Source organism: Ostrinia nubilalis, chromosome Z, assembly GCF_963855985.1.
Source record: "Ostrinia nubilalis chromosome Z, ilOstNubi1.1, whole genome shotgun sequence".
NCBI lineage: Eukaryota > Metazoa > Arthropoda > Insecta > Lepidoptera > Crambidae > Ostrinia > Ostrinia nubilalis.
In genome coordinates, this window is record NC_087119.1 from 4,505,797 (window position 1) to 4,519,257 (window position 13,461).

The 13,461-nt window shown below is 37.0% G+C and overlaps 2 protein-coding genes across 2 annotated transcripts in view; one reads left to right on the top strand and one right to left on the bottom strand.

Moving 5' to 3' along the window:
* Positions 1–13,461, top strand: part of LOC135087027 (coiled-coil domain-containing protein AGAP005037) — a 195,184-nt gene that overhangs the window by 114,127 nt on the left and 67,596 nt on the right. Inside the window, exons 8-9 of the mRNA XM_063981878.1 lie at positions 4,856–5,009; positions 7,564–7,632. Coding sequence (XP_063837948.1) covers positions 4,856–5,009; positions 7,564–7,632 — 223 coding nt within the window. The remainder of the gene's footprint in view (positions 1–4,855; positions 5,010–7,563; positions 7,633–13,461) is intronic.
* Positions 7,946–13,461, bottom strand: part of LOC135087164 (uncharacterized) — a 31,586-nt gene continuing 26,070 nt past the window's right edge. Inside the window, exons 5-9 of the mRNA XM_063982003.1 lie at positions 10,520–10,613; positions 9,855–9,951; positions 9,123–9,749; positions 8,860–9,038; positions 7,946–8,773 (exon numbers count right to left, since the gene is read on the bottom strand). Coding sequence (XP_063838073.1) covers positions 8,600–8,773; positions 8,860–9,038; positions 9,123–9,749; positions 9,855–9,951; positions 10,520–10,613 — 1,171 coding nt within the window. The 3' untranslated portion in view covers positions 7,946–8,599. The remainder of the gene's footprint in view (positions 8,774–8,859; positions 9,039–9,122; positions 9,750–9,854; positions 9,952–10,519; positions 10,614–13,461) is intronic.

The window sequence follows — 13,461 nt, forward strand, 5'->3', positions numbered from 1 at the left end:
GGATGAGCGCAATTCGTGTACAATATCCTGAAACCGCTGTATATTTTGTAAAGTCCGTGCATTTTCCAACGAGCGTGAGTGGCCAAAAAAATCGCCTTTTTAATTCACGCATCGTTCAACAAAATCTTTTACAATTACCACAGTAAATACACCACGTGTAAATATACGCTTCCCACAAAGGTGTAATTTTACCTGAGATTTACAGCAAAAACACTGCGAAGTGTATGTTGGCCACTCTAGAAGCATGACACTGATTTTCAGCAGATGCCTCAGGCACAGGACGCTTGCGAACATACATTTTAAAATAATATTAACATTACATGTTTGATGTTTGTTTTTTGGTGAAATTAGTTTGATGGTGAATCGTCACACGTTGCGTCGCAAAATTACTTGCACTACTTGTGCGCCAGTTCATGCGCCACACACACACATAAAATTCCGAAATGAAGTAAAAATCAATAGTAAAATAATTTTAAGGGCCTTCGCCAAAACTCGCGCGGGTGCACAAAGTGCGGGCAGTCATTTGGCACTGTTGGTTAAATATGCAAACCATATTTTAGATAACATAATCATAGACATACCATAATTTAAAATAAAAACAAGAGGTTTGTCAGTTTCACGTGCAAATATTTTAGCTTACTTGAAACACATTTAAAATATAACGCACGTATTCATAAACATTACTATGAGGACTCACAGTACCCGTGGACGCACAGGTTGCCACACAAACCAATCACAGTGCTCTACTCAACGCTGTGCGTTCGATTTGCTGCTGCATTTAAGCAAGCATCGTTTGTGAATACGGGCGTAAGTCATGTAAAAAATGGATAAATGAAAATAATATGATTTACAAATTTTACTTTATTTTTAAGAGGCAGATTAGCTTCTTATCCTAAACCGCTAAACGGATAATATACTTAACTCTACAATCTAATTACTCTACGGAGACAAAACGCAATAACTGATTTATATTGGTAATTAAATTACTGTTTCAAGATCAAATATGGCACCTTATGGCACAATTGCAACAAGCGTAACAGGTGTGGTACGGAAACGTACGAGCGGACGCAGGCTAGGGCGGCCGGCTGGGGCGGCAGCGACAGGCTTAGGCGGAGCCGACTCGCCGATACAGCCAGTTTGAGCCCCGACGCCGCGCCATCCAAACGAGCAGAGTCCGTCCGCGGCCGATAAACTTGTTTAATTACCAACCCTCAAATGAATATAGACAGAATTGTGCACAAACATGACGAGAACTGCAGGCTCGCGTAAGTTATTCATTTTTTATCTCAGTTTTTGTAGACTTCTGTTATTTAATTGTCAATTTGCAGTTGTTGTCACTGCAAGGATTTTTTCAAAAAATTTTGCAAATTCGTTATCTTGTTTGTTACGCTCATTTTATTTTACTGTTCTCTCATTTTAACCATTCGTTCGCTTGATTAACAGAGTAGTTAATTGATGAAACCACCCACTCGTCTAATTAGCGCGAAAATAGTTTTTGTAAAAAAATTCTTCGACAGCGACCTATTTCACAAAATAAAAAGAAACCCACGTATATTGTGACCTACATTATTCTATCTATTAAATATACAAACAACAAAATAATCACCCAATCGGTACTCAACTTTTCCATCAAGTCTTGCCTACCTGTCTAAAGATAAGTAGATAGAGATTAACCTACAACAAAAGTGACATATTTTTTCCACCTTATTCTCTAGACTAGACTATTAAGTCGTATTTAGCCGCTACACAGACACGATTGTTAATTAATATTTGCGGAATAATATGTACATTAATGATCGCGCGTGTCGCCAGCGCGGCTCAAGACCATCGATTTTCCACTGTCTCTGTCCTCGGTTGTTGAAAATATTAAATATGCCCACAACTTCCCCTTTCCTGTCTCTTAAAACACCGTAAGTCATAGATTTCAGTATTAAGCTTAGGATACAGTAGAGATTAAATGTATCGACATGTTGCGACAACAAGCGACAGAACTCCACGCGTAACCTTGTGGCATCTTATTATGGTTGTCAGTTAGTGCTATTTTGCATTGAAAATGTAGGTCTCAGTCGACTGTAGTGTACACTGTACATTAGTGTACATGCCACTCAACAAGTTCATTGTGAATGAGATAATGTCACACGTGAGCTCACTTTGGTGAGAGCTAGCAACATTTTTCGCGGCTGTCACGGTACGGGAATTCCACTGGGCATAGTTGCAGTCACATAATAAATTAAGCGTTACGCTTCATTTTGAGGAAAGTCCAGGCAAACGCCATTTTGAAAAACTCACATTTGCTATTCGCTCGCAATAAGGCTCGCCACCCACAGGTGAAATGCAATTGCGCCTTCTTCCTTGGGCGCTGACATTTTCACATTAGAGTTTGTGTCTGGTGGAGAAAATATTTTTATAAAATTGATGCGTCCTCCTTTGTCTTCGGTTGCAGAAAATAGTGCTTTTTGACTCTATTTATGTAAATAAAGGTTACACGGGAATTTTTGGGGATAAAATTAACTTTCGAATTTAATTTAAATTACTTTTGCCACTACAAGAGGCCAAAATGCACACAAGAATAAAAGTCTTCTACTTCTTAATAATATTTTTTTTGTCAAATGTTTCCAAAATCTAACTCAAAAATAAATCGAACTTTGATATTTTAATAAGTCGTTAAACTTTAATAATATTATTACAAACACCTGAAAATATTGTAATTTTCAAATACATTTCTCTTTGATATCCAATTAAATTCAACAGGCAACTTTTCCATATAATTTATCAATTTTACCTTCCATCCGACTTCTGACAGTTGCCTAAATAAACATAAACACAGGAAATAAGGTTGTTATTGTCGAACTGATTAATTAGGAAACAATTAAATAAGGGTAAATGTACCGTCAAATTAGGAATGTTATGTAGGCACAATCTACAGGGTGTTTGGCGGAAGGTTAGACAAACTTCGTGAGTGTATATTCGTTCAATAATATATAAAATCGAAAGGTCACTGACTGACTCATTCATCATGAAATCTCAGAAACTATACCAACAAACTTGAAATTTGGCAGGTAGGTTCTTTATAAGGTGTAGACATCCGCTAAGAACGGATTTTACGAAACTCTACCTCTAAGGAGATAAAATGGGATCTATGCATACGAAGTCGCGGGTGGCCGCTAGTTAATTATAATATGACGCTCACCTACGATATTTTTCTTTAAAAGATACTGTCTCAGTAGGGTCATCTTGATAAAGATATCACCAAAAATGGATTAAAGATCCTACATTCCAAAAAAAATATAAATAAATCAAAGAGTAGGTATGTAGGTACTCGTAGTTACTTTTTAAGCGCTTGGGAACCAGCGACAGGACGGTAAAACGGTTGCGGACCAAATACTCACATAAATATGAATATTTTTCAAATATTACCCAATCGACAATACATACAATGTTATTGATTTTCCACAAAAAACACAGGATACATTTCATACGTGTTAGTCGATATGTTTATTCGTTTTATAAATAACAGCCGGAAAAACTGTTACCTGTACCGCGACATCGTCTAAAATCACGTTAGAGTTTGCACCGATAAATGTATTACAACATCCTGGCGCTGTGTGTGCTCGCTCCGGAAGCCGTAGCTGCCTATCAACGATGCAAGGCTTTCAAAGGCTCGACTCATATTTGTAACGAGTAAATAACAACCTACACCTAAAGCACCTATAAATGCCACAGCCATTAATACTACATATAAGTCCATACAATATTCTGCCTAGTCCGACAACTTGATACCGAATCAAATTAATGTTTCATAATTAACAATTGTTAAGCTCTAAATGGACGATAAATTCGTGAACTCAATTCACATAAATCTTACTGTTTCCATTAAACTAAGAGTCTTGATCGACACTTGATAAGGAATTTTCGTTACAAGCAATTAAAGATAAACAATGTTTTAGACTTTTAGAGTGATATTTTCTTTAGGGATTAAAAAGTTATTAAATTAATAGAACGACAATTTTATTCTGTTCTGTCTACTCGCATTTAGTTAAATATGCCAAGAACAAATCACAAAATTGAATTGTACGTCTCAAATTGAGATATATCTTTCTGTTCGTTTGCCTTTAAGTCATCTGCAACAATATTTCAGGGACATCAAAGCATCGATGTATTATTTTTGAACCAGCATACAGTGGTGGCGGAGTTTGTTGCGGCGCTTCTTCTCAGCACTTGCCAAAGTTGTTTATTTGTCCTGATTTCGCTCGAAACATACATAAATAGTTAATGTTTTTCAACAAGCAGAAATTAACAGAATCTACACATTAACTGTAGAGAGCATTGTTGTCTTTAATTAAAAGACCTTCATACCAATGAAAGAGCAGGTCATGCGTTTCAGGCCCACAATGTTGGACTAACCTTTGCTTGGTCGGAATGTGAAAATCTGATAATCACTTCAATCTATGTTCTGAGCGTGTCGTTTCGTTATATGTTATTCGAGCTGTTTGAACAGAAAAGAGCAAATACTCGTCGAATGACAGCGGCATGAAAATAGTGTGTCGTGTTGAGATTTATTTTCAATCGTAAACCAAAACTACCTCGACTTCTCGATCCTACCACTGTAACTCCTAGTAAAATATATTTGTCTCGAAGTACTGGTAGGGCATAAAAGATAAGGATACCTACATATAAAATGCCCCTTCAGGGCCAAAATACTAATTGATCAGCAGAACAAAAGGAGTTCGATGTTAATAAGACTATGCATTACCAAAACTACTTGAAAAACAGTTTGATATTCCTAACCAGTTCAATACTGGTTTACAATTTTAGGCCCAGTAGCTAGCTTTGTTAACTCTAGTCCTTTTTTCAGGTCTCACCTACGGGATATCCGGGACCGCTCAGTGCTGCGTCTGTTTGAGTCGACAGACATCGGGGGTGGCGCGTTCCCGGGAGTCGTGGGTGTAGGTTCTGTGCCCATGCCTGCCGGAGCGGCCACCTGTTCTGGCCCTTCGAGCTGGGATCAGGTAACTATTACTATTGTACTTTTAGTATCTCCTCACAGATGATGGAGATGTGCATGTGTTCCGAACAGTATTTAGTAGCAGGTAACACCGTGCCTACGTATAGGCCTCAGCAGATATGAAGGCTTATAGTATATTATTATAACATCTGACAATGACAATAAAGTTAAGACACATGACAACTTTTTCATCAATCCACACTTGACGACTGGTGCAGCCATATCACCTCACAGATGCTACAGACACATATCCCCATGCTCTACAGTTTAAATACATAAGTGAAGTCTTAATATAGGTTTCAGATTCAAATTTAGGTACTCGTACAAATATACACAAATGACAATTATATATGTATAACCATCTGTCTCAAGCATTCCTAAATACGAGTACATTATTACAGGACTTTACAATGAGATTTAATTAGGATGAATGAGCGTGACAAATTCAGTGGGTGGATAATTTAGTTGCATCCTACTTTGCAGAACTGGTGTGTAATTTATAAGCATTATATTTTTAAGAAGAAAACTACGAGTGTGAGTTTACATATGAGTACCGTCTTACTCGTAGTGCTTTTTTGTCACCGAAACTGTGCCGAAACCGTCTTCATGAACTGCTGTTCTCTTGGAAATCATAAAATAATAGAAGTTCTTCTGCATGGAACTACTTAACTAATCGGAACAGAGCTCATCTCGTCTTAGTTATAAAGTTTATTGAGTAGAAATATTTGATTACTTAGAAAATCGAGTGTACTGAAAGGTAACTTGATATTAAAGATAAGATCTGTGCTTGAGCTGAGCGAAAACAAAACAGGGCAGCGCTGAGTACCTGCGTTTGAACGACTTGGCATTTGTCCGGCTGCTTCTTCAATTTCTCAAACGACGTTTATATTATGCACCTGAGTACTAGGCAATTTCCCGAGAAAAACTAAGTTGATCATCCTTTCAAACTCGCTGTTTAACTTTATTGTTTGGTAACCTGGATAAAAGATGGGTCACCAGGGACGTGGCAACCACACGATAGATAAGGACCTACAAATATTATAAATTTTTGTACAAAGTTAAAATATTTTACATGAAGATTAGCGACGTATTTCGAAATCACAAAGGTCCATCACTCAAAAGCATAGCTGCAACTTGACTTATACGAGCTAAAACATTTTGTGACTAAAGTTTTGCACAAAATACCTACCATTTGCACTATTCTTCCTTTTTACTTTATCTGTGATAAGTAAAAGATCACAAATTTAGATTTACTGAACCTGGATATTACTCTGAAGAATATTAATGCTTAATCACTTATGAAATAATATTCAAATGGCAGAGGTAATATTGTGTACTTTGCATGGAAGTACTCCATTTTATGTAACCGATAGAATGTTATTTTTAGGTACCAATCGAATTGAGTGCCTGTCAACACATAAGCCCTCATAAATTGTCCTTCAGCAGGCGTTACATGAAACCTAGTTTTTACCTACCATCCTACTTAAATTAAAGTGCCATGCAATTTACAATTCATTACAGTTGGAACATTTTGTTTACTTTTACTGCCAAATATGATTGTCACTGTCTTTTTGAGAAAATCCCTTGACGTGACGGGTGATCCTTAATTTCCAGTGATGGCGCTTGTTTGACTCCCTTTGTGCCTTTGCGACAGCGTCCTCGCACATCTCAGATGCAAGCTAACAAACAGTAGCTAGTTTCGAGATTAATTAACTCCGCCGTTTAATAGACAGTTTTCAGAAACGCGCAATATTAAGGCTGGGTTGCACCATCTTACTTTAACTTTGACAAACGTCAAAAATCTGTCAAACTCCATACAAAAGCACCGGTTATCGTCATACAAGTGTGTGGTGGTGCAACTCAGCCTAACACTTTATTTATTTTAAAACATTTGTTTGACTTATATTATAATTTTCGTTTGGATGATGAATTGATGACATAGTAAGTAAACTCAATGGCAGGTAGGTATTACGCTAGGTGCTATTTTGACATAAATATTTGTAACTATTTCGTACTGAGGATCATGATTTCATGTAATTGTTTTAAAGTCAAGTTTTTCAGTTTCTAGTTGTCTAATTTTTCTTATCGAAACTACGTTACAAGGTTACAACGACTTTAACACCGTCGCAAAGTGGCTTCTTTGAAGGTATATCATCTAATATGAGTATAATATTTTTGCTTCTTATAACTATTAAAAATCAGACATCTCATGTTTCTGAGCATTTAAAGTCATCTTCAGAATGAGAAGTGCTGCTTAATTTACGGTTTCAGTGGAATCTAAATGTCTTAACTATCAATTAAGCCACTTATGAATTTCTGAGCCTCTTAACTCGGTCGGTGTACCTACGAGTAACAGGTTGTAATTTAATATAGCCACTTGAAAACTTTTTTGTAAAATCTTGTAGGATATCAACATGATGCTTATGATAGATTCTGCTTAATATAGACATGCTGTGCTGATAGCACGTCATCAAATTTTCGTTGTAAAAAGTACCTATTGCAAAACATAAGGTGCCTAGTTTGATGTGCCTTTTCTAATGTTTATTATCCTCTTACAGGACCAGAACTACTTCAGCGAGCCCGAAATGGATTCCGAGTACCATCACCAACATGTACACAAGTCGAAGGTAAGTCTTGCTGAGTGGCGAAAATACAGGTAAGTAACTTCCTTATTTAATCTTGTATGTGAAGATCCTGCGCTGTCTTCGAAGCAGGTGACATTTCCAGATCAAATCTTCTTACAACTTTAATTGGTACAAGGTATAAAAAGAGCAGTGTCTTGACATATAAAACAAGATTATTTATTTATTTTGGCTGATGTAAATATCGTATCATATTTTCTGTCGTATACATGTAGATAGACGTTTTAGCATGCGTGTATATCAATCAACCATCTTCCATGTAAGTTACATCTGTTCATATTGAAATAAAGAACTCGAAAATTTTTCAAGGGTTTATTTGAAAAAATATAAAAATGGTAACAAATGGTATTATCGTTACAATTCTAGGTCTTAAAGTGAAAAAGTAAGAATATAAAGCGGCATTTAAAACATATCTTAGTTACTATAATAAATAACAACTAACTCGAATTACTCGCAATGGCAAGTTCCAAATCGAATGATAAAATGACTAATTTTACAAATAATGAGTAAAGTGAAGCATGCGCTTTAAAACTACCAGCCTGAACTTATTATAATTGTAATTCTAAAATACTTGTAATTTTCATCTATATGATAATGTTACAGTGGTAAAGTTAACAATTGGGGTTTGTCAACAAGTAAAGCTTGTGCTTATGGTCTAGCGGCTTAGTGGTCAGGTATTCCCTTAAGGGAAAACTCCACTGCCTTTGTTCATTAAACTGCGCCACAATGAGGCGTTTGTACATCTAGAAATGGGACTATTCCATTTGCAGTTAAATGAGTATCTATTTATGTTTGTATGTCTGTACTTAACAAATTTTCTTTTGGAAAAATTCTAAAAAATACTAAATTACAATTTCACCAGTATCGTCAGTTATTGTGATCGTCCATGGAATAATCCCGATAATGTATCATGATAATTTTCTATTTTAAAACTACCCGTGCACAGACTAAACTAAAATGCCCTACAAATGGGTAGGCCCTTGTAGTAGTGAGCACCGCTGTACAACTTTTTTGGTGCAGTCCTCCAGGAGAGCACCAATGCTTTCTTGAAAGGCTCAGGGGCGCAGCCACTGCACACTTGCATAACTGCCTTTACTTCGGCTTCAGCTGGTTCTCTCTCGTCCACCTGAAATGATATTGTTTGTTTAAATTTTTTAACCTCGTCAGTTTTTAATTTTAGACTTTAGTTCGTGTTACAGTTTAGTCACTTACAGTTTGTTTCTGCAAATTCTGCACCGGCAGGTTTCCTACGACTCCGGCAAGACCATGCAGCAGAGATTCTTGGAACATAATATCTTCCTCTTGATCTTCCACCAGACCCGGGCTTAGAAGTGCTTCATCGACTATTGAACCATCTGATAGAGCTACTAAACCACGTTTGTCTTTTTTCCCTGAAAAGTAATGATTCAATTATTTTAGGATGATATAAAGAAGGATGACGTCTAGGTAATATTTTGTCGTAGTTATTTCCATACCTGCTTTTGTTCCATCGGCAAGCTCCTTTTCGGGGTTATCTCTTTTGTCTCTTTTCTTGGAGTCTCGTTTGAACAAGTTATGTGACACAGTGTCATCAATGTATTGGACGTTAGCAGGGTTCAGCAGAGATCCTGATAGCACGACACTAGTGCCTTTGGATGGTCCTATGGGCCGGGAAGGGAAGGTCTGCGGCTGTCTCATTTGCTGTACGGGCACCGGTATTTGTTGTGGAAGGTTCAGAGAGTTGTATTGATCTGCAGGAATCTGTTGCACACTGTTGACCAGTTGCTCGGACACTATTCTGTTTCCTAATTGACCGTTCACGTACTCTTGTTGAATTTGAAGACCGTTGGGTAGTTGTATAGGGATCATTTGCTGAGGTCCAACAAGGTTGAGGTTCTGAGGTCTTTGCAGCTGGCCACCCACGAGGAAGTTTCCATTACCCAGAGGAGTTGCCATCGGCGGCGGCGGCTCGGTCACAGGTTCGGTGGCAGCCTCAATGGGAGTGCCGTCGTGCTTGAAGTGGTGAGCATGGTGATGTTTGTGGTCTTTGTGTGCTTTTCCAGCGGTTAGGGCCACATGGTATATTTGCAGCATGGTTACTTCACCGATCAAACCAGGTTGTCCTGAAAAAATTGGTATAGATTGTAAATATCGGGAGAAGTCACAAGTTTCATAATAATATACCTTTTAAAATCTGGTGAGAGATTATAAAACGTTACGATACTTACTAGGTTTTGGCTCCAGTGGTGGATCTCTGTTGAACAGCTGTGACTGGTCCTGTCCGGTCACGGCTACTCCTCCGCCTTTGATTACATGTCCTACAAGCTGCAAATGAAAAATATAAATTACAAACGTGGCTTGCCTGTCCAAGTCTGTACAGAAGTATTTATTTTATGTGAAACAGCGACTGCAGCATACCTTGTAAAATTAACGTCACCGTCTCATGTAGCTTTTAATAAATATAACATTATTAATTATGAATATCCGACACTTATGAGGTAATACGTCGAAGGGATGAAATTAAATTATGACATTTCTGCGACGCAAATAACTTTGTTACTGAAAATGTAAATACAATTTTAATGGGCAATATTTCATTACTTTTGAATAATTTATTATGAAATGCCATCTTTCCTGGATACATGCCTACATTTAAAATAAGATAATGTATTTTTTCATTTCCTGGTAGAGCGAGGGCTACAAATTCCAAAGATATAGTGTAAAGTTACAGGAGCTCATCAAGACTATTTTAGCGAACACCAGTCAACCAATGCGAAGTTTTTCGAATTCTATTCGGAAGGACCTTTGCTTTCAATTTCATTTAACTAATTGCCACCCCTTAACAGTTGTGAAGTTAAGTTTATCTTTGCATATAAATATATCTTCATCTTACCCTATTATGGAAACCTCTGCCGACTCTCTCTGCGTTCACCCAAATCTGCCATTCGCCGGTCTTGCCGTTCCACGATTGGCAGGAGTGGTACCATCTGGAAGAATTCGTTTTCAATTAAAAGTTTGAATGGATTAGCCCTTCTGAACATGTTGTTATCTACGGGCACACTCAATTGGAACAAAACAGTAGGTAATTTAATTTAATCTGTTTTCTACGAAAGACGGGTGGGAGCGAGCTTAATAAACATTGAAATCGGTCATTGTGAAAGATGTAAGTACCTGTACTGTAAGTTTTATGTGTTTAGTTATTTAATATAAAGATAATGTTCCCTAATATAATGAGATGCTTTATTATGTCCATAGAAAATAAGGCTGGGTTGCACCATCTTACTTTGACTTTAACAAACGTCAAAAATCTGTCAAACTCCATTCAAAATACACCGTTTATCGTTATAGTCACGGTGAAAGTTAGATGGTGAAACTCAGACTTAGTCTGTATTAACAGTGAAAGGATTTGTCAAATTACATAAATATTTTATATTAAATATCAGTCAATCAATATCCTCACGTGCATGCTATTTTACGGCAAGCTGCGCCGCGTCCGCGTGACGTCGCTAATCGCTTGAGGGGATTGATACTTTAATTTAGCTACGTATAATGTATTTTAAATGCAGCTGGAGCAGGAACTCGCTAAGACTGAAGATGCCACAAGCTGCCAAGCTAGCGGTTCTTCCTGTTAGAGTCAATCTATAAATGCATCGCCTTGATTGAATAACGGAAGTTTTACACGGAACTTCACTTTGATACATTATTCGCCTGAAAATCTTGGACGGTTGGGGTGATTATTGTACTTATGTCTTATTGATCACTGCCTTTCTGAGCATTTGTGGGACGCTAATCAAATTTAAGCCCATCGACTTTGAAATTATAATAGAAAAGCAAAAGTTGTGTTTATTTGAACACCAATGTTACATTAACAATTGCAAATTTTTCTTTCTTTTAGGCTGAGTTGCACCACCTAACTTTAACGGTAACTGTGACGTTTAACCGGTCGTTTTTGTATAGAGTTTAACAGATTTTTGACGTTAAAGTAAGATGGTGCAACCCAGCCTTAGAAGGCATAAGTTAATTGTCACGGCAAATTTAACCTTGGTGACCTAGCTGGACACAGGCCAGTTAGTCAATTGCAATGTTCCATGAACAATATTAAGAGCCATTTCACAAAAATATTCCGCGCGAATTTAGGTAAAAGCTGTCAACGCAACGTCAAAAGAGTAAAAAGAACGCTGAAATGGACAAAAAAATTTTGAGCCGTGACCGTATTAAGACTTGATTTAAGTTATTAATTTTAAGGTAGAATGAGGTATTCAAAATTGATTAATTAATTTAAATTTTTAATAGAGTTTATTAAGTCTTTTATTTTTCAATTCATAATGAAACACGAACAGGTATAATATGTAAAATATATATTAAGTACAAAATAAAGACAGTCACATAGTGAAAAATAAATCTGCCCCCTTACAGCTCCATCATCGGACCCTGGATACGAAATATTCGTCAAGGCGAATCACACAAGCCTTAACTCCATAGGGTTCTATTGTTTTGTTACGGAGGTGGCCATTGCATCTTCTCCAAATCCATTATCAGACAGAGCTAAGAAATAAATAAATAAATATTATTATAAGTAAACAAATAACTAAAATAATTCATCTTACTATCTTACTTTTTACTAGTCTTACTAATATTATAAATACGAAAGTTTGTGTGGATGTCTGGATGTTTGTTACACTTTCACGCAAAAACTACTGAACAGATTTTGATGAAACTTTACAGTACAGTACAGCAGTACTAGGCAGTCTGTGTTCAACTATCACTTGGGTCGGACGTTCCTATCGCAAGACCTTTGGTTCACTCAGTTCCGATACGACTCTAGTGCTGTGTAATTATTTTCGTGAATACACTGAGTTTATTAATTTCTACGAGTGGATTTCATTTTGCCTGAGACCTACGCCATGAACCAGGGTTCAGGAACCAGAAGACCTTGTCGCCAGCGACAGCGACGCTCATCCATCCCTGGCGTCGACCAGAATAACAATGTATAGGCTATTTATGACGATCTGTGACAAACTAAATTTCAAGCGGGTGAAGCCGCGGGCAATACTACATATTTCATACTAGCTTTTTGCCCGCGACTTCTTCTGCGATGAAGTGGAAAATGGTTCTAATAGAATTAAAATATTCTAAGAAAATTAATTTTGTTAAATGATTATATTTTTTGATATAAAATCTACACATCATTTATGTTTAAATATTTGAATACTTACAAAATTATGAGATCTTTCTAAAACAAAATTAAAACACTACACCTGCCGCAGATTTCTTTGTAAACAATGTTTTTTTGTTTTTCCTTCAGGTGCTAAGGTGGTGATTACCAGGCTATTGTCTGCGCATACTCTGGAGTATTCCACATACAACTGGTCGTCGGAGAAGCATAGATTTCCATTAAGTCTACTCCCGCTACCATATGGAACTCCGCTAAAACTCGTGAGGGCGCCAACACTTGCTTTTGTATCGAAAATTAGTATGAGCAGCTGCGCACGCGGTTGCTCGTTGCAGGCTCTATGCAACCACACCATTTTAAACCGTGGTCCCTAAGCATGAGATGGGAAACTGCACTCTCTTGAATTCTCTTGAATTTGATGGTGTAAGGGGAATCCTAGGAATGAATACAGACTTTCCAATGGAATCTCCTCATCAATATTGCGAAATTGCGAGTTGCAATGCAATGTTACGTTTTCACTTGTTATTTTATTGTAATCTGACCTTGATTTTTCAAACACGTGTCAAAATAAAAAAAATAATTTAAATCAAAAGTACTAAGAAATATTTCATTGATATCAACTTAGAAACAAGCACAAATCACAGAAACTAAAGGGAAATGTG